The sequence below is a fragment of the Girardinichthys multiradiatus genome, chromosome 13 (assembly GCF_021462225.1).
Source record: "Girardinichthys multiradiatus isolate DD_20200921_A chromosome 13, DD_fGirMul_XY1, whole genome shotgun sequence".
Taxonomy (NCBI): Eukaryota; Metazoa; Chordata; class Actinopteri; order Cyprinodontiformes; family Goodeidae; genus Girardinichthys; species Girardinichthys multiradiatus.
In genome coordinates, this window is record NC_061806.1 from 8,106,952 (window position 1) to 8,129,008 (window position 22,057).

Genomic DNA, 22,057 nt, shown 5'->3' on the forward strand with positions numbered 1-22,057 from the left:
GGCAAATACAAAGTTTTATAATTATGAAGTGAAAGAACATTGATACTTCAAAGTAAAAAGCTGAAAAGGGTGGTGTGCATTTATATTCATTCCACTTTACTCTGACACCCCTAAATTATACCAGTTGTCTTCGGAAGTCATCTGGTTGGTAAATAGCTCACAAATTCAGCTGTTCAGAGAAACGGCATCGTGAAAACCAAGGAACACAGCACACAGTTCTGGGATAAAGCTGTGGAAAAGTTTAAAGCAGGGTCAGGTTATAAAGCAGAAACAAATCCACCTAAACTGACAGGCTAAAGGAGAGCATTAATCAGAGAAGCAGCCAAGTGACCCATGGTAACTCTAGTGGAGCTGCAATCTGTTGAAATGGCAGCTATTAGCAGTGCACTCCACAAATGTGGCTATTGTAAAAGAGTGGCAAGAAGAAAGCCACTGTTGAAATAAAACAAAAAGAGGTCCTGTTCGCAGTTTGCCACAAGTTATGTAGTTGGCAAAGAAGAAGTTGAAGAAGGTGCTCAGGTCAGATGACAGGTGTTGATTTGATTGGGGCAACTAGAGCTTTAATGGAATGATTTCCATCTGAGGATATTCATATCGGAATGGCATAGTCAATGTCCAAACTATTTTGCAAAGATGAAAGGTCTTTAAATGTGCAAAGTCAGTAAAATACTTTAGGCTACATTTACAGGGAAAGATGATTCTACAAAGGATCCAACTGGACGCCACACTTAGCACATTTTCATTTGTAAAGAAGTTTGAAAACCGTGTCTGATATTCCTTCCTGAGCTTAAAGTAAGTCCCAAAACAGAAGGGGCATAAATTTCAGCTTCTAGATATATATAGTGGTACAGATATTTCCCTAAAAAGAGTTGCATTGGTAATTAAAGCAAAGGATAATCTTATACCGTACTGACTCAAGAGAGTGAATAAATAGTATATGCCCTGAATATTTTTCAAAATCCTGTGGAAAATCATGTCTTATTTTCTTTCCACCTTACAGTTGTACACTACTTTGTGTTTGTGTATCACATAAAATCCCGATAACATATACTGAGGTTTGTGGTTGACAATATTTGAAAAGGTTCAAGGGCTACAAATACTTTAACAAGCCACTCAGAGTATCTCACATTACCTATAGCATTACTATGTAAAAAAGGACAGCTAAAAGCAAGTAGTCTGCAATGAGTACGGTTTGGTTTTAATTACTAAATTAAAGGAAGAACTATGTGAAGCAATAGCAGATGTGAATGATGACATGAGTCCTTAGCTGGAGGCAGATACAGCTGTATTTGTCATAGACTGTCAGCAGAGGGGGCCTAGATGCCACTTTGTCTGTGTCGTCATGCCGCTGACTGTTGCGGTCACTTTTTAACATGTTCAATTTCTCACAGATGTGGTGCTGACTTTTAAGTCATATTTCCTATCTTAGCCATTAAATCCATGTAATGGCGCCAAGATGTTCCCAGAGACGAGAGGCACATAAAATCAAAAGCCTGCTGTGCTCCAGAGCTAAGCTGGAAAAGACACGTTCTCAGTGTGTATTTTGCACCAACCACATGTTGCACACAATACAGCGACATCAAGCTGTTAGGACTTTTTAAAACTGCTTCCTGGGAAGAAACCTCAGCTAAACAAATGGCTTGCAGCAAAATCATGGAAAGAAAAGCTGAGATAAAGACGCAATCTTTTATTCAAATATGAGCAACAAGAAGCCTAATGGGGGTTATTCAAGGAATCGCTTTGTTTTTAACAAGCATATCTTTTACACAGGGAGTAATAGAGTGTCTGCATGTATTTCATTGCATCCCCACTGAGACAGCCATGCACAGCCTGTTGCAAACAAGCCATATATTTTTGCCCAAGAGCCCCACTCATATATAGACAAAAAAAAGGCATGTTTTTAATGCACACTTTAATGGGTAAAAAGGGAAGTAATGACATGCAGAGAGCATTTTTCTTTTGTCTGGTGCGCAAACTGACCCCAATGACCCACGGTCGGCTTAATGCTGTGGGTGTGACTTGTCGTGTAATAGGCCAATGAAAGCTCCTCCTGGATTTTTCTTCCAAATGCAATTATTAAGACTGATGTGAGTTTAACAATAGCCGGATCAGAGCGCTTAACTTTGTGATTATGAAATAATCCTATTACACGCCGGCACAATGGCCATCCGCGGCTGCGGAGACGATGAGCATCTTTTTCTTTTTTGTTGCGCTGGAAAACAAAGCTCATTTGAAGTGTCTCGCTATCCAGGCTGCCCCTTTGTGTCAGACTGCGAGGCTCAATTGTTTTCTCCTTCAACGACTAAATGTCCGGCTTAATGTGGCGCTGCGGCTCGGGGAAATGATACCCCGACCTCGATGCAAACATTAAGATTACATTCATTTGTGTTGCTTTCAAAACACACAAGATTACATTTAGGCTAAATGAGTGTACAGACATCAAGAGTTTCGCATGTTACTTTTTGTCATTCCACATGCACTAAAAAGGCTCCGTGGCATAAACATTTTGGGATCACCGCCGGAGAGGTTTGGCCATATTGATGGGATGAAGATGCTGGTCTGGCTTTGAACAAAGGGAGGCTGTTTTACTTAATTCCAGTCCTTCTGTCTCTGCTTATTCTAAATACCTTGATAGCTAGCAATTTCGACAATAAACACATTGAGCAATGGCAGCTTGCCATTTCTTCGTTTGGTCTGAGTTGGGAGCATCAAAAGGCCACAGAGAATTACTTTTGTCATTTGGAAAAACATGGATGTCATGCATGACACCGTCTGGAATTCATTAATTGCTTCAGTTTGAAAATGTGCATAGATTTCAGAGTGGCTAAAGGAGTTGGGTGAAAACAACTCAGAAACAACACAGGTTGATTATGCTGTGTCTGATTTGCCTTGGAAGTGAGAGCCTAGATCTGAAAATGAAGTCACACCCAGGTAAAGTATGTTCCAATTGGAAGTCCAAATCAGTGAGATCTGCTAATGCTTGTGGTGCTTACTATGATACACTTGTCTTTCTGTTTTAGAGTTTCCTTGTATTTTAAAGGAAAAGGAAGATACCCTGCCATAAGTTAAATAATGTTCCACCATCACCTTCCTATGTTATAACAACATAGCTTACACAGTTTTATCAACAGCTAAGCTGGCTGCCACAGATTTGTGGACATATATCAAATTCCACACCATGAGTGCCACAGTACTCACGCATGAGTTATGCCACACATATTCACCACTGCTACAGCATTTACACAAAGGCTACTTTCATAGTGCAGAAAATACCTAATGATTACATTATCTGATCTCATGCAACATTATACAAGCTCTCCCTCTGCGCTGATGAAGATTTTCTTGAAACTGAAAGTGGAACTGACATGATCAACTATCTCATCCTGATGCAGTTGACCACTATAAAATCTTTGCCCTTGATCCCAATACACATCCACTATTCAACCCCGGGGTGCATCTAAAGCAAAACACATACTTAAGACATTGCAGGCACAAAACCCACTTCATTTTCTCATGTTTATACCTGACTAACACGTTTTCAATATGCTAACATACATGGCAAGACAGGAAACAATGTGATGGCACTTTTAGAAATACAAGATAACATATTTCTGTCTTCAAGCACTCCAAATGGAATGTTCACAAATAAATAATGTACAGCACTATGAATCCAACTGGTTTAATAAAATACAGTCAGAAGTGCTAATAAAAAGTTTATCCCTGCCACATTTACATTTTTTATACTTATCAGCCATACTAAATACTGAGCCTAGACTTTTCGAGTAAGAATTCCCACTTTAGGGTGGGTGTATTTCCCACTGGAAACTTGAAAAATCTGGCTTCAAAGTACAAACAGAATACACACAGTTAATGTTGTTCCAATTGTACAAGGCAATGGTAGCAGTCGAAATTCCAAGTAGGGTTCAAATTTCTTTTAATTATTAGCAGGTTCTGTGGTTACATGTAGGTGACAGGTGTCATATCGCAGTGAGCAGAAAGGAGAATAAACACACAGAAGGTTAACATTGGCTAGCTGTTGTTAAGCATCTACTATTTCGCCAGAACCTTTGGAATGTTGTCACTGTTACAGCTGCATAATATTTAAATATAAGTAATCATTATCACAATATTGCAATCAAAAAAGTCAAGTCAGATGCAATATGTGCATCTGACTACTGGCCTGACTGACCTATGTTTAAAGTAATTTTTTCATTTTACCAACATGTTTGGTATGAACTGAATTAGACTGGGTTGTATGACAACCCAGTCTAATTTATCACTATTTATCACTTCTGAATAGAAGTGTTAAATAGGTTTTGGAGTGGCCCAACCAGAGTTTCGACTTGATTCTGATAGATAATGCGTGGCAAGAGCTAAAGATTCAGGTGATGGCAAGAAACCCATTTATACCCCTTCTGTGCCAGGAGTATGAATAATTCTGGGCTTTTCTGCAGCTTTTCACTGAGCTTATTTTAAGGTTGGGTGTTAGCTTCACTCTCCTATGATAATTATCCCTGGCTGTCCAAACAAATATCCCCTTTGAAATGCTCGTTATTTATAACTCAGCTTAAAAAAGAGCTGTTCTGTGGACCCACAATGAAGCACGTGAAGAACTGAGTCTGTTAATTTATTGGACTACCTGTTAGCTTTCTATCACTCGAAGAGTTTCCTTTCTTCCCTACAAACTGACTGCAATATGGCATCTTTCTACCATAGGTAAGAAAGCTGTTACTGATAACCTCACAGAACCTACATTAAGAAAATCTAAATCAACCCTTTAAAGAACATATTTTTCTTAGCTCACCAAGTGCTTGAAAAGACCTTGTGAATGAAACAATGTGGCTGGTGTTTAAGAATCATCTGTATCTTATCATAGCAGGGAGGAAAAGCCCCCTAAACAGAAAAATGTGGCGAGCCAGACCCTTTTTTTTCTTCAAAGAGCCTCCAGAGCGAGGGCTGTTGTCTTTAAGGAGGAAGGAAGGGGGGGCTGCTTTTAGCAGCCTCAGCTCAGGGCTGGTTCTCATCATTTTGACAATAAAACTCAAGGAGTTGAAACAAAGCAAAGTTTCACGAAAAAGAGAAAGGAGAAAAAAAATGAAGGGGCAGGGAGATTTCCACTGGCCTGCGCTGAATTGTCTTCTCTCCTTCTAATCCAACAGCCAAAGAGGGGCAAAGTGGCAATTTTAAGAGGAGCTTTAGGGGGAGAGAAAAAGCTTTTGGTGGCTTAATTCCTCACTGGCACCCTGGGGCAGGAGGTTGGAGGGACAAAAGGGCTTGAAAGGGATCAAAGATGAATGAGTGATTGTGCTTTAAATTCCCAAAGGTTTGTTTTCATAGTGACAGAATTTTATTGCAGTGCTGTTTTTTCCCCTTCTATGAAATCTGTTTGATTCGAGAAGCAATACTGAGCTTAATGTAGGCACTTACTTTTACTTCTTAAAAATGTCAAACATCTCCATTTGACTGAGGAGTGCATGCTTTGATCAAAGTTTTGTTTTTAGATATATTTACAGGCACATCTGTACATTTTTTTACATTCTGTTGCTGATAAATGAATTAGGAGAAAGAGTTTCTTGTGGAACTAGTGCAGTGATCGTCCTCTCATGCGTCAGCACTTGTGGAGACCTGTGATAACCTGGGGTCAGAGTCGATCTCAAAGCGGTAGTGGTAGCCCTCCCAGACCTCCCTGCAGGCATCCCGCATGTCATACACACGCTTCTTGATTCCCTTGCGGTTGAGGTACAGTACTAAGAGAAAAATTAGGCCTATGAAGCCTAAGACAATTCCCAAGAAGACATAAGAGGTCTGCAAAGCGAGGTGTGCCCCTGTGTCCCTCTGATGGCATTCCAGAGTCAGTGTGCCCACTGCAAGGATGGATGTGTTCCCCATGCTAGGAGGGAAGGCACACACGAGGTCCTCTGCATCCCTGACCCGATCCTGGGACCTGTTGAGCCACTGTGCAAAGGGTTCAATGCCGCAGGTGCATGTGAACGGGTTCTCCCCCAGTAGCAGAGAGGCTCGGGGCAGAGAGTCCAACTCATGCAAGCCCTCATCGGTGAAGGTCTTGAGAGCATTGAGCGTGAGATCAAGCTCCTCCAGGCTCTCCAGACTGGACAGGGTGAGGTTGCGGATGGCCACCAGGGAGTTGTTGGAGAGATGAAGCCGGCGCATGCCGCTCATGTGGGAAAAGATGCGCGAGGGCAGGTAGATGAGGCTGTTGTCGGACAGGTCCAGAACCTGCAGGTTACCCATGGAGCTCCAATGAAGGGAGGTGGCCAAGTCTATTACAGACGAGTAGTTGTAGAGGGCTCGGCTAAGGTTGAGCTCCCGTAGGGACTGGCTGAGGATGCTGAAGGCTTCGGGGTGAATGACAGCCAGCTGGTTGTTGCTCAGGTCCAGAGAGCGAAGGCGCTGGAGTCCAGAGAAGGTGTGGGATTCCACTTCTAAAATTCTGGGTTAAAAGAAAAGTATAACATACAGGTCAATCTTCAAAGTACTGTACTAAAAAAAAGCTAGAATAAAATAATGAATAGATGTTTCTCAAAGTACATATGGAGGTTTTGTGATGACTGTTGTAATGCCACAGAGAGAAACTATGATCCACTTTGTTGGATTCATTGCTCAGTTCTGTTAAATGTTTTTATATTGTTATAATTTCTTGAGGCACTTTACACAAAAAACAGTTCAATTACTTTTTTAATAATGCAGAAACACACAAACCAAATTCACAGATCAGATTCAATGAGACACAGTGCTATCTGATCCTAAATGTAATACAACCTAGTCTAATTCAGTTCATAATGCCAACTGGTTAAAAATTGTCGAGTCAGTGGTTGTGGGACACTTTGTTATGGCAGTAATGGCCAAAGCCGGCAGCAGTCTTACCTGTTGTTGCTTAGAGAGAGATTGGTAACATTATCCAGACCTCTAAAAGACTCTGGACCGATCCGACTGATCTGATTCCCGGTAATAAACAGATTCCTAGTGTATCCGGGGATCCCAGCCGGAATATTCCTCAGGTCTTTGGAGACGCACTTCACGGTCTGAGCCGCTTCCGAGCACTCGCAGCGCGGAGGGCACGACGCGTAAATGGAGCCGAGGAGCGCGCAGAAAACAAGGCGGCTCGTCAGATGCAGCATGTTGTCATGAAATGAAACAAAAGTAGGATGCGAATAACACAAAATCAAGCGACAGAAAAAAGATTAGGGGTTAAAATGAAACAATCAGCTTCTCCGAGACACCCACATCGCGAGTTGTCCCAGCTGGGAATGTGCCTTCAACTTCGCATGTCTGCAGAAAGTGCGGTCAATAAGCTGGGTCTGATTTCCATGAGAACAGAAATGGGGGTCGTTCCGATCGCAGGGGACTGTTTGATCCTCAAAGCGGGGCGTCGCTTCTTCCCTCAACAATGCAGTTAAAAGGACCATTCACTGGTGTGATGATGATCTGCGGGGAGGGGCTTCTCTCTCTCCCGCCTGACCGGATCCACAGATCTGTCTCCAGCATGAGGGACGGAGAGGAGGGGTGGGAGGGAAAGCGGTTGGAGATGCCAGCACCATCTCTCTCCTCCAACTTAACGAGTGGCGCAGCAGGGTTTTTGGCCAACATTATATCTAGATTTTAAAATGTGGACTTTCATCTTTATATTTGCAAAAAAACATAGTAAGCATATTATTCTGTGGTGTATTTTCTCACAGACAAATGTACAGTGAAAATAAAACCACAGCTGGGAGATGGAAAGAGTTCAGAAATATTTTTTTAAAGTTTTTTTTTAAAGCTAACTTAAGGGGAAAACTGCGAATTATGTTTGGTGTGTACTTGGGTCAATCACATCATAAGGCACAAGAGTTGAGCTGATCATCATAGCATATCACTTTGGCTGACAGTGACTTCGACAGATCTAAATAATGATCCAGAAACATTTGCACCAAATGTTTGCCTTGGGTATCCTTCCTCAAGCTTCTCACAATAGTTTGCTGGAGTTTTGGCCCATTCCTCCTGACAGAATTGGTGTTTGCAGGCTGCCCTTTCTTACACACTCTTTCAGCGATGCACACATGAGATTGAGATAAGGGCTTTGTGATGGTCACTCCAAAACATTGATTTTGATCTCCTTAAGCCACTTTGCAATTAATTTCACTGTATAAATATGATAATTCATTTGGAAGACCAATTGTCATTTAGTGTTCTTTCCATTATCCCATCTATTTTGCATGCACCAGCAAAACATTCCTAAAACACACTACATAAAAATTTAGATCAATTTACCCAGTCTAGATGTGGGAATTTTCACACTTGTCTTTATATAAAGACACCAAGACAGTATTGAAGTGCTCCTTTTGTGTTGTCGCCAATGATATAAAGGATTCAACAATCTTAAACGGTTTTAAATAATCTGTCCAATGTAGAATACTCTAGTTTAAGTTTGTTCAGATAAATACATTAGATTTAACTAGAGATTATGAAAGACTCCTTGAAAAACATTATGAAAATATCCCTATAGTTTAGCAGGAAACCTTTGTGTCATCAGTACCATTAAGCATCTACAGTGCACACCTATATTTTCTTAAGGCATTTACACTGAACAACAGAATAACTGGACATGCAATAAAGCAACCAAAAACTGGGGTTGAAAGGTAACTCACAAAACTTAGAGCACCACTGTCATCCTATGATGAAAGGCAACCCTGGGCCGGGAGCCATATCCCCCATATCAAAAACCACCAGTTAACTGATACAAATCTGTACAGGTCCTTCTCAAAATATTAGCATATTGTGATAAAGTTCATTATTTTCCATAATGTCATGATGAAAATTTAACATTCATATATTTTAGATTCATTGCACACTAACTGAAATATTTCAGAACTTTTATTGTCTTAATACGGATGATTTTGACATACAGCTCATGAAAACCCAAAATTCCTATCTCACAAAATTAGCATATTTCATCCGACCAATAAAAGAAAAGTGTTTTTAATACAAAAAACGTCAACCTTCAAATAATCATGTACAGTTATGCACTCAATACTTGGTCGGGAATCCTTTAGCAGAAATGACTGCTTCAATGTGGCGTGGCGTGGAGGCAATCAGCCTGTGGTACTGCTGAGGTCTTATGGAGGCCCAGGATGCTTCGATAGTGGCCTTTAGCTCATCCAGAGTGTTGGGTCTTGAGTCTCTCAACGTTCTCTTCACAATATCCCACAGATTCTCTATGGGGTTCAGGTCAGGAGAGTTGGCAGGCCAATTGAGCACAGTGATACCATGGTGAGTAAACCATTTACCAGTGGTTTTGGCACTGTGAGCAGGTGCCAGGTCGTGCTGAAAAATGAAATCTTCATCTCCATAAAGCTTTTCAGCAGATGGAAGCATGAAGTGCTCCAAAATCTCCTGATAGCTAGCTGCATTGACCCTGCCCTTGATAAAACACAGTGGACTAACACCAGCAGCTGACACGGCACCCCAGACCATCACTGACTGTGGGTACTTGACACTGGACTTCTGGCATTTTGGCATTTCCTTCTCCCCAGTCTTCCTCCAGACTCTGGCACCTTGATTTCCGAATGACATGCAGAATTTGCTTTCATCCGAAAAAAGTACTTTGGACCACTGAGCAACAGTCCAGTGCTGCTTCTCTGTAGCCCAGGTCAGGCGCTTCTGCCGCTGTTTTTGGTTCAAAAGTGGCTTGACCTGGGGAATGCGGCACCTGTAGCCCATTTCCTGCACACGCCTGTGCACGGTGGCTCTGGATGTTTCTACTCCAGACTCAGTCCACTGCTTCCGCAGGTCCCCCAAGGTCTGGAATCGGCCCTTCTCCACAATCTTCCTCAGGGTCCGGTCACCTCTTCTCATTGTGCAGCGTTTTCTGCCACACTTTTTCCTTCCCACAGACTTCCCACTGAGGTGCCTTGATACAGAACTCTGGGAACAGCCTATTCGTTCAGAAATTTCTTTCTGTGTCTTACCCTCTTGCTTGAGGGTGTCAATAGTGGCCTTCTGGACAGCAGTCAGGTCGGCAGTCTTACCCATGATTGGGGTTTTGAGTGATGAACCAGGCTGTGAGTTTTAAAGGCCTCAGGAATCTTTTGCAGCTGTTTAGAGTTAACTCGTTGATTCAGATGATTAGGTTCATAGCTCGTTTAGAGACCCTTTTAATGATATGCTAATTTTGTGAGATAGGAAATTTGGGTTTTCATGAGCTGTATGCCAAAATCATCCGTATTAAGACAATAAAAGACCTGAAATATTTCAGTTAGTGTGCAATGAATCTAAAATATATGAATGTTAAATTTTCATCATGACATTATGGAAAATAATGAACTTTATCACAATATGCTAATATTTTGAGAAGGACCTGTATATTCCAATCAGATTTATTTCTATTTTCCCATTTATACAGCTGCAAAAGATCTTTTATAAAGAAATTTGGCTATTTCAGCCCTACATGGTGCTCTTGACAAGCCATGGGTTATCATTGGGTTGTCATGTATTCCAGAAATAGGACAAAAACATTTTGCTGCAGTTGTTAAGAACACTAATAAACGAGCTTGAAGGAAGAGTTTAAATAAAACATGTAAAAGAGACAGAACAGGAAAATACAAATGAAAGCACTCAGAACTCGCCAGTTCCCTTTGCCTCATTTTGGGAGGGAAGATTTTATCTTTAAATAGCAATTAACAACAAAATAGCACAACTAATTTAAAAAATGGACATTGACATGGTTTAATAGGTTACAAATAAATTTAAAGAGTTTTTCTTCAGTCAGTCATTTTCTACCGCTTATTCCATAGTGGGTCACGGGGGAGCTGGTGCCTATCTCCAGCAGTCTATGGGCGAGAGGCAGGGTACACCCTGGACAGGTCGCCAGTCCATCGCAGGGCAACACACAAACAACCAAGCACACACTCATTCATACACCTAAGGGCAATTTAGAGTTACCAATTAACCTAACAGGCATGTCTTTGGACTGTGGGAGGAAGCCGGAGTACCCGGTGAGAACCCACGCATGCACGGGGAGAACATGCAAACTCCATGCAGAAAGACCCCCGGCCGGAAACCGAACCCAGGACCTTCTTACTGCAAGGCAACAGTGCTACCAACTGCGCCACCGTGCAGCCAGAGTTTTTCTTGTAGCTTTAAAATCTTTTTTCTAGGTTCAGATAAATAACATTTAACCATCTTTTACCGTTTTTAGCATGTTTTGAAGGAACTCTGTGAAATGGATGAATGTAGTGATGTTTCTGGCATTCCCACCTCCCCAGGTGGTATATGACACAGCTGGGGGGAGGGTGCAGGAACCTTTGATATGCCCCCTCTTGAATACCATGATGCTTTGTAGGATAATCTCTTCTGAGTGGGACTTTTAGCCACTTAACAGTGTAGCATCAAAGCTACGAAGACTTCCCCATAGCCAATGTGTATTCTGACAGCTTCTAGTGATTTTGGTGGGAAATGTTCCCGAGTGTATAAATAGAAGTACTTGAAGAGGAGTTGTCATTCTTCAGGCTGACAGCCTGGATCAAACAAGGTGCTCGTAATTCAAAGATGGAAACCCAAAAGATGGGAGAAAGAAGGCTCACATATTGCTACAATAATAGAGATCTTTATTGGTGTTATAGATTTAAGTCACAAACACATTTAGAGTTCACACAGTCAGACAGTTTTGGAGGAATCTCACCAGTCATGTGATCTGCAGCATGAAACATATCTGGAGGATTAGAACAATAAAAGAGCTCGAGTCTACAGACCTATGTTGAATAAGTGTATATGTGGATAGTGGCACTAACGCCGTCCCAACTGTCTTTTGTCAGCGGACTGAATCAGCAAGACTGCAGGTCTCCACATTCCTGGACCTGGCTCCTGGATACGGAAAGGCACCACAGCAGGCAACACCTAAAACCGGTTCAATGATCTCCGTCAAGTATTGCATTCCTGAGCAGGACTTCGAAGAAAGAACCTGCTTCTCTTCTGTTTTATGCACATATAAGCTTATATATGAGGAGGCAGTAATTATAAGGCAATCTCAAAAGAGCTGGATATTTATTCCCTTTACTATTAATGAAAGAGCATCTTTCCAAATGCAGTTTTTTGAAACCATGTTTTGACTTGAGTGTGAATAAAACAATTAGGTATTTGAACATTTATCTTCCTTTTAATGGTTCTCCCCACATTTCCTGACCCTGAGCATGAAAACAAGATGTCACAGCACTTACGGTAGAATGAAAATAATTGCAAAGATTTTTAACTGGTTTTCTAACAATCTTGTGACCAACATAAAGCACCCAAAGCAGAAGTGTTCTGGTGGCGTACAGATGATGAAACATCACTACCAGCTCAATTTAAGCAGGGATTATTAGGTCTAATTTGCCATTAAGTCTGATAGATGATTAACAATTACACACAAGAAATTATGACAAATAATAAAGTTCAATGGAAAAAGGTATTTACACACCTTGTGAACTTTTTGCACATTTTGTCATATTACAACCACAAACATCTGAGTATAATATTAGGTTATGTAGTAGATGAAGTAGTGAGGAGTCTCCCCACAGAACAATGCTGCCACCACCATGTTTCACAGTGAGGATGGTGGATTCAGGGCGATTCACAGCGTTTTAGTTTTCAATTCAATTCCATTTATTTATATAGCGCCAATTTTGTTCTGCCACACATAGGATTTGCATGTAGGCCAAGAAATTAAATTATTGAGGGGTATCAACATAAAGGGAAATGAATCAAAAAACATGTCACAGTTAAATAAAAATATTATTTACCTTCTTTTAAAATGATGTACTACATTCTGTTATCCGTCACATACAAACCCAATAAAATATATTCAAGTTCTTGGTGGCAAAAAGTTTAAGAGGTACCAAACTTTTTACAAGGTACTATGTAGAAATCAATCATGAGGCAGGTCTGAAGCCACAACCAAGAGCAGATGATAGAGAAGTTATAGTTTCAATCCTTTTCCTGCATGCTCCTCCCAATCACTACGTAACAACGACCACACTATGTGTTTCAGGCAACCCTCAGCAGACATTAAATGCAAAAGTGGAATAAAAAGTACACTAGTAGTGTAAATAACTAAGATTCATAAAGGTATGTTCATGATATACAAAAATAAAACTAAAAAAGAGCCTGATGCCCACTAAAATGGTTGATTAGATATTTACAGGTAAGAGAGGTGAATTAAAGCCCTATGAGCAAAATAATATTTTGAAAACAGGTACTGCCTTAGGCCCAACTGTCTCAACACCATTTACTTTGGACCTTTACAGGGTGTTGGTTGGGCTGAATTTACACTTTAAAAAGCAGTGCGGAAATTTCACAATGACTTTCCAATCTAAACGGGAGAGGTGGAAAGCAGCAGGAGCGACACTGCTCAGTAAAGCCGGGGACATTGAACGACGGTTGGCGAGTGTGAAAAACCTGAGAATCCTGGCTACCTGCTGCTCCTGGAAGCACCGCACACAAAGAGAGGGCTCCATGCTCTTTTGTCTCCGTTTGCAAACAATGACTGGATTTGAGTCTGCCCGACAGCCATGGCAACGGATCTGGAGTGTAAACCATCACGAGTAGTGAACATTAAACAAAAAAAGGCATCACTACAAGCAGAACACTGAAAATGCATGGAAGAGACGTGTGATAGAGGTTATATTCAGGCACTGACTCCTAGTTTTCTTTGTGAAAATCATTAATGAGCAGAAAGAAAAATAGCCTAGCCACCTGGAGATAACTCAAGATATCCATCACAGCCACATTCACTGAGGTCGCTACAATCATTGCACTAAAGAGCTGTTGTTTACAGTACTGTGAGGGTAGACATGTGCAATGAATCATTAAGAAAATATTTCTCTCAGAAGATACAGACTGTTCAGTACATCTTGAGGGTAAATTGAGTACAGAAAATACACTCGTGGTGTTGTGGAAGAGCTACATTAGATCAAGTATGAAATGCTCACCATAAGGCAGCTAATGAAGTTTGTGCTCCAGTATAAAAATGGCTTTCTGGAAGCACTGAATCATAAGATTAAACCCCATCACCGTCGGAAAGCAAGGCATGAGTGGAAAACCTTTTTAAAACCTCTTTTCAATTATTAGTGTAGAACTGCTATGTTGTTTCAAGGTGGAGGTGACTTCCGCATGCTGTCAAACTTACAGCTGGAATCCATTTAAATGTGTTTGTGTGATGCTTCTAAATGAATATCAATCATTGAGGTATTACAGCTTCGGCACTGTAGTAATTCCAGCGATAAAACCCATTCCTGTGTATAAATCAGCTACCAGAGGTAAGCAGTCTTTACATCCTCGGTTACTTCTGCTCGACACAGTGCGATGCCCCTCTGCTTATTCAAAAGGTGGGTCACATCCCATGTTGCCACACTAGGGGGAATGTGGATGTTACACGCTGTGTCTTTCTCCTTGCCTGGCCCAGTCATCGGAGGTTGACGGCGAGAGCAACTGTAAGGATGATGCCCAGGAGCATCAAGAAAGGCAGCCAGGTCTTCAGAAACCCGGCACAGCTGGATCGAGCACAGAGAACAAGTTAAGGAATAAGGAACCAGGATAACTAAGGTGAGGTAAACATGGTTCGTGTTGCTGCAAAAAGAATAAATAAAGAGTAAATATATCTGAACAACAACCTTCCAGGATTGACTGGCACATGCAGAATACTGTGAACACACCACCCCCACAGGGAAAGATGGTGGTGGAAGCATCATGCTTTAGGGCTGCTTTTACTAACACTGACAGGGAGGCTGCAAACCTTGATGATCACACACTTACCTGTGTTGGTCTATCACATTAAGTTCCAATAGAACACACTGAGGTTCGTGGTTTAATGTGAAAAAGGTCCAGAGGTATGAATATGTTTGCAAGGCACTGTCGCATGTGGGGCTTTTCCAAGCATTACTGGGTGAAGTCTAAACCAGGGATCTGGAACCTGTTGCTGGTGGAAACCGAAGGAATAGGTTCCACACACATATTAACACTGGCTGCTTTAATGTTTCACGACCCAAAACAGGGTAGTAAACCTAGCCTTAAGAACCACTGATATAATTATTAGTCAGGATTCCTTAAATAAAGCACTTTTCTACTTTTCATGTGACACTACCGGTCAAACATTTTAGAAGCACTTTCTTATTCAATAGTTTTCTTTATGTTACATTTACATTGTATGTAGATTCTCACTGAAGGCATCACATCTGTGAATGAACATACATGCAATTATGTAGCAAACAATTGTAAATGAACTTTAAATATGTTTTTATTTTAGATTCTTTAAAGTAGCTGCCTCAGGAAGCTCATGGAGAGAACGCTGAGAGAGCAAAGCAGTAATCAAAGCAAAGGGTGGCTATTTTGAAGAATCTAAAATATAAAAATGTTTAGAGTTATTTCACACTTTTGTTCACTATATCATTCCATGTGTGTTCATTCATAGTTTTGATGCCTTTGGTGAGAATCTACAATGTAAATAGTCATGAAAATAAAGGGGCCCTTCAAGTGAGAAAGTGTATCTAAAACGTTTGACTGGTAGTACATTTTTGTACCTTCTCTTCCATCTGTATGTTATACAGTGAAAAAAATATTTTCTGCTTAATAGCTGGAGTTGCTCCTGTACTACAAAGCTCCTATGAAAGGGAGCTGGACTGTCGTTTTTTTTAATAACCAGATTTCTACTATAGGTGTCGTAGTTTCTTGTAGAAACATTCAAAGGCTTTCAGGAGAGGCGCCCTATATAAACTCATTACACTTCCTTAGAATCAGGGCGCTCTCCTCCCTTTCTTGCATCCTGGGACACGGCAGGTTTAGGACATACCTGTGTAATCATGCCTGGACCCTTGGGATCCCACTGAGGAACCTCATTCAAAGGCCCTATTTCCTTCTGCAGGCTTTAAAGGAGGCAGCTGGACATTAATGGATGGGGTTTGTGCTCTACGGGCTTCTTAGAAAAAGGTTCACATGTTTTAAAACACTGTCACTTTTCCTAATAATATGAAAGCTGAAATCATTTCTTAAATAATAGACGGATGTTTTCTAAGCTGCACTGCCTTGCAAAGTATTTATACTTTTAGGTTTTTACATGTTTTTTTTATGTTATGACCACAAACTTGTATTTTAACATGTATTTTATTCTGATTTAAGGTGACGGACCAGCGGTGTCCAAACACTGGCTAAATTTGATCTAACGGAGAATACCCACAAAATATCAAGGCTTAAAAATCAAACATGCAAGAAAAATGTATTGTACATGTTTGTTACTTTTACCTGCACAACAATAAAGTAAAGACAATATCTGAATGAGATGAAGAAAGTAGACTAACTTTAGAAGAAAGGGGATCTGTAAATCATTGTAGGTTTGATAAAAAGGGTCTAGGCATGTTTACCTTATTAAACGAAAGGACTTGTGGAATTCTGATTGCAGGCTGCAAAACATTATTCCAAGGATGGCAAATGGCCCTTAGACAGCACTTAGACACCCCTACGATAGACCAATCCAAAGTAGCACACACTTGTGAAGTTGAGGAAAAATGACAGTTTTCAAATGAAATTCTGCACTTGTATTCAACCCACAAAACCTGAATACTGTGGAGAATCCCCTTCGGCTGCAGTAAAAGCTGCAGGTTTCTTTTTGAAGCATGTCTCTATCAGCTTTGACCATATAGAGCCTGAAAAATCTGTTTGTTCTGTTTTACCTCAAGCTGTCAGATAGAATAAAAATGGCTTGTGAACAGTTGGACTGAGGTCTGAATTCTGACTGGGCCATTCTAACACATCTAAATCTTCCCATTGTAGCTCTGGCTGTATAAGTGACGTCCCGATGGAAGGCGAACCTCCACCCCATCCTCAAGCCTTTTGCAGTACCTGACAGATTTCTCCTTTACTTTGCTTCATCCATCAACTCTGAGCAGCTTTTTTCATCCCTGTTGATGAAATGCATCCCCACAGCATAACGATGCCACCACCATGGATCACAGTATGTGGATGGTGTATTCAGGGTGATGTGCAGCATTAGTTGTGTTTTTATGTTGGCTGAAAGGTTCCGTTTGGGTCTGACCAGAACACAGTCTCGTGTTTGTTGTGTGGTTGGTGGCAGACTGCAAACTAGGTTTATTATTACTTTCTTTCAACAATTACTTTATACCTGCAACTTTTCCAGGTTTGTGGAATGCACAATTAATAGTTGTCCTGTTGAAAGGTCCTCCCACCTGAGCTGTTGATCTTTGCAGCTCCTCCTGAGTTCAATAAGCCTCTAAGCTGCTTCTCTGATTATGCTCTCCTTGTGCCTTGGTGCACATGTATTGGTTTGATTGGGATTAGAACCAAAATCAAACTTGGAGTCTGTGTTAAGACACATGGAACACTGGATGCTCCATGCAAGAACCAGAGATATTTTGCAAAAAGGAATGGGCCAAAAAATTCACTCTAGGTGTGCAAACCAGTTTGAGAAACAAAGCAAAGATATGCAGCTCTAATTACAGCAAAAGGTAATTACTGCATTTTTTTTTCCTTTCTTCGCTATCCTGCACTACTTTGTGTTGCTTTGTCATCTATAATCAATAGAGGCTTGCAGTTAGGACAAAATGGGAAAGGTTCATGGGGTGTGAGTCGTTTTGCAGGCACTGTACCTTTGATCTGACAGGATTACTGCAACACACAGACATGAGGAGGCTTTAATGTTCCCAGCATTCTGCTTAATGTGCAGGAATACTCCCAAAGCTGCACCATGATCAGATAGACTTCCAGGTAAACAGTTTTCTTTTGTCCATACATTTAGGGAATTTGGTCTTAAAGTGCTTGACCCCAACTGAAATGAGTCAGGTAAATGTTGCTCTTCTGTGGGATATCCATTATGACCAACCCACACTTTTCACATAGTTGCCACCACTCTTTCTGAACTATATACACATCAAGTGTGGCCATTGAGTGCAGTAAACAAGCCAAAAAGACTACTGGCATGAAGAATTTGCATGCACAGCACTTGAAATACTGCATTAAGTATTCCTTTGTGATGCGATATATCGTGCAGCTCTACACAGAAGCTGAGGGCGGAAGGAATGTGCAGATCGGGTCTTACCTGACATATTTTCCACGGATGAAAGAGAGGAGGCAGAGTTTGACCATGTTCCACGAGGTGCTGTTCTCATATCGCATCAGATTCAGAGCCATGGCTACATGGGAATGACAGTTGTCACAGCACAGGTTGTGCTTAGTGAAAGAAAAAAAAACATGTCATTTCTGCCAATGCTCTGTAAAATAAGAAGAAGCATAAAAGCAATGTTTAGTTACCATCCTGTGCTTGTACTCCTCAGAGGCATCATGCACAGCTGTGTCCCAAGCATTGGAACCACTGGTGTGGACTTTGCTTACGTCAAGCATCCAGTACCTGCAGACACAGTGTTGGTCAGACCCAAAGAGACGAGTTTGGATTTCATTACTTTCTAGCATTAAATATTGCTGGAAAACATGTTTACTTTGTAGGTCTCCCAAAGGCCATGTTGTCTTCCTGCAAAACAGAAATATTAGTTATCAATGTTCTACCAGTCAGTCACTAACCCCTGACCTCAAGACTCTGTCAATACCCGTACTTTCCAAAACCATCTAATCTAAATGATAAAAACTCACAAATTCCCTCTCTAGTCTTAGTAAGGAATCTTTTGGACAGCTTGTGGTTAAGAATTTAGGAAACGTTTACTCGTTACAGCCTCATTTTAGTTTCTGTGAACCAACCAAACGAGGTGGTGTGGAGGTTCTGAATTCATGTGAAGCTCTAAAAACAATTCACCAGAAGGGTTCATCAAGGGACGCACGCGAACAGAAAACCTCACAAGTTTGTCTTGTTTTGAACAACTTACACACCTTATTTATGTATTAAATACATGAATGCAAACATTTCAATACACTTTTAGACATTTAAACAGTACGCACGATAAGCACACATAAATTACTGTGCCTTTCACCTATAGCACAGCCACTGTACTGAACCTATTTCAACATAAATATACTATTATGTTCTAGTTGGACGTATAGCGTGTAGATTTTAGAGCCCCTGAGTCATTACTCACCGAAACAAAGTACGGTCCAGCAAAGTCCCGGATGACTCCAGTGGAGGTGCAGATTCCCATGTGACCAATGAAAGGAAACAGCCATCTGGATGAAAAACGGAAAACAAACATATCCACAGGGGTGTTTTAACATCAGAGATGGATATTTGTGGAAGGGATATTTACAGAGAAGGTTTGATGCTAGTCTGTGTGGATTTAACCGGTAAATCCCTCCTGTTTGTTACAATCAGTGTCACATAGAGCCTGAATGAGTTGGAGCATCATAGTTGCTGAGTAACAAATTCAACACTCCTGACAGCAAAAGTCCCCCTTTCTGCTGGCTCTAAATTCAGATGCACTGGTGGGGCTTTCTTAGATGCCTGCTGATTAAGATTTTAGCTAATTTGATTTTTTCTCACATCTGCAACATATGAAAGAAAAAAAAAATGCGGGTTCTTTTACCGAGATAATAGTTTTGAATACATTAGAAAATGAATGAATTACAAAATAATCCCTGTTCACGCGTCAAAGCAGAAACACAACAAAACATCGATTTTTACAATACTGAGATTACTTTTACAGTTCAAACACATTTTCATTTAAATAATCAATCGACATTCAAACTTCCTCAGTTCTCCCATATTGTTTTAAAGTATTTCTACAAAACCTGACTGCAGTCTCTGGTGGGCCAAGACCTTCTGCATCTGCATTTTGATTATTTTCCGTTTCCTTGGCATAATCAATGCTATTAATCCCAAAACACACCTCCCTGTGGTTCCACTGTCGAACGATTTCCTCAAAAGATTTTCGAAGATGCAGGATTTCAGCTCGACACAAACAATATGAATTTCTTCCAAATATGTCAACAATGGTAAGGCTTTGAATATGGAGCATAATAAAACAGACTGCAATACAGTCAGGGAATAAATAAGGCGAGGGTAAAACAGGACTCCCTGTCATCCCCTGTTCCATCATCTGCTGTTCATGAAACATCTAGTAACTTCAGAAGCTCCTCACAGCTACGCCTGAAATGTTTAAATACCGACTAAGTGTGGTGGATGAAGAGACGGCTGTCTTCATGTAACTTTGTCCAGTCTTTATAGGTAGTCTGGGTGACAAGAATGTTGGAAATGCTGATTTTTGGTCTTAAAAATAGGAAGCATGTATGGATACACAAAACTTTCCATACTTACTTTTTTTAAGTAATCCAAACCTGGAAATCTTCAGTTAAAATAAACATTTATACATTTCTAGATTATTCAAGACTGTATATAAACTCTTTAATAAGATACAAGCCATTAGATGTGCAAATAATCAGCTGTCAGGATTCCTATATGTTTTTCATTTCTATTCATACTCAAGACTCATACTTTCACGTAACTAAAAATTGGCTAAAAAAAAAAAAAGAATAAAGTATAAACTTTGCTATACGTTTATAGCAAATGCGACTACGAGGCACAGGCTTTAAATTTAGAATCAGTAAAGATCCCAGACATTAAGGACGAGTTGATGGATGAACTGATCAGAAAGATACATCGTAACTTCAGCCCCGAGATAATATACAAACCATCAAGTGTGTATCTAGAACCAGCTTGGGTGCACAGCAGCAATATTGGATTTAGAAGTTGGCGTTGGAGAGGAACCAGGTAGTATTCCGAACCCATTGAGCTTTCTAGATAAAATGTTTTCCGACCTGAAGCTTCAAAATTCTCATTTCTGAGCACAAACAGAACGCAACATAAAATCTGCTTGCGCCAAGTTGTCCACTTCCTCTTCGTTGTCTTTCTCGTTTACTGGTAAATTATTTAAGCAGTGAAAAACATTTCTTTTCGTTAGCTTGTGACGAGACATTATCGTAACAATGGCAATAGGTGCGGACAAACCCGCAGTTATGAGACTACCTTTATTAACGCAAAGCAAACAGCAACAGGATGGTGCTGTCCGTTCGTTAGCAGGCTAAGCTAATAAAGCTGTCACTTTCCTGCAACCTAGAGGTTTCCTTCAGTTAAAACAGCTTTAAACACGGACCGGACCGGACCGGAACTCACGATAACACGGGGATGGGAGTCCACACTACACAGTAAGGAAAGCGGCTGGCCTCCGGGTTAATTTTCTCTGACGCTATGTGATAATTCTTCATACTGTCACTTTCAACAACATCCGCCATAGTCAGCTGTGGAGCACGAACTTCATTCGTCTCATAGCGACTGCGTCAAGTTTCCCCCCAAGTCCTGATGACAAACCGGAAAACAAGGGATCAGGGATTTCACAATAAATGTTTTAGTAGTCTAAGCAAACAAGAAAGAAAGATTCAGCATATTTTACTGATTTAATTCGTTCGTCTTTTAAACAGTTAAGGTAATGCTTAACTTAATTGCACTTTCCCACATCACAATAGTTTAAGATTTTGGGACAATAAATTGTAAAACGTTTTATTTTGCAAAGGTACTATCGGGTGTGTTAATTAGTATTTTGTTATTAAACGGAACTTGACGCAGATGATGCATTGCTCCAACCCAGAGCACACTACAGAATACCATTAAGGCATGGCAAGTTTATTTGCAAAGCACATCTCCTTTGCAAGACAATAAAAAAAAAAAATACATAAAAGAATAACGTTTAAATAAAGGTAGTACGTTCAAAAGAAGCAAATTGTTTAAATGCACATTTTAAAACAAATGAATGGTTGAGGACTGATTAAATTATTTGATCAAAGCGGCAGTAAACTGTAGTGTTTTCAGGCATGATTTAAAAGGAGCCACCAATTTCTGCACCTCTCGTTTTCAGGAAGCTTGTTACACAGCTGAAGTGGATATAATCTAAATGCTGCCTCAGCCTGGTGTAGCTCTGATCCTGGTAACACTGAGTAAACAGATCTTTGATCACTTGAGGGAATAAGATGGTTCAAATCTGACAGTACCTTTAACATGTGTGGAGGCCCAAGACCACGCAGTGCCTCACAGAGCAATAAAAAAAACATTTAAATGTATCAGTCTTTCACACAAACAGGGAAT

General features: G+C 40.6%; 2 protein-coding genes across 4 annotated transcripts in view; both read right to left on the reverse strand.

The window, feature by feature from the left end:
• The window catches only part of tmem222b (transmembrane protein 222b), a 58,062-nt gene extending 36,791 nt beyond the window's left edge, over positions 1-21,271 (reverse strand). Inside the window, exons 1-6 of one of the 3 annotated variants that reach the window (XM_047384386.1) lie at positions 21,092-21,271; positions 19,065-19,149; positions 18,474-18,505; positions 18,289-18,385; positions 18,077-18,207; positions 11,587-11,892 (exon numbers count right to left, since the gene is read on the reverse strand). In XM_047384386.1, the coding sequence (XP_047240342.1) occupies positions 11,820-11,892; positions 18,077-18,207; positions 18,289-18,385; positions 18,474-18,505; positions 19,065-19,149; positions 21,092-21,210 (537 nt within the window). In that variant the 5' untranslated portion in view covers positions 21,211-21,271 and the 3' untranslated portion in view covers positions 11,587-11,819. Of the gene's footprint in view, positions 1-11,586; positions 14,523-18,076; positions 18,208-18,288; positions 18,386-18,473; positions 18,506-19,064; positions 19,150-21,091 lie in introns of those variants that run through there. The other 2 variants (XM_047384385.1, XR_007041080.1) reach the window with 2 other exon arrangements.
• Positions 1,673-8,727, reverse strand: tpbga (trophoblast glycoprotein a). The gene is made up of 2 exons (XM_047384380.1): positions 6,886-8,727; positions 1,673-6,451 (listed from the first exon to the last, which is right to left on the reverse strand). The coding sequence occupies exons 1-2, from the start codon at positions 7,137-7,139 to the stop codon at positions 5,602-5,604; spliced, it is 1,104 nt and encodes a 367-aa protein (XP_047240336.1). The 5' UTR covers positions 7,140-8,727; the 3' UTR covers positions 1,673-5,601.
• Positions 21,272-22,057: the final 786 nt, after the last annotated feature.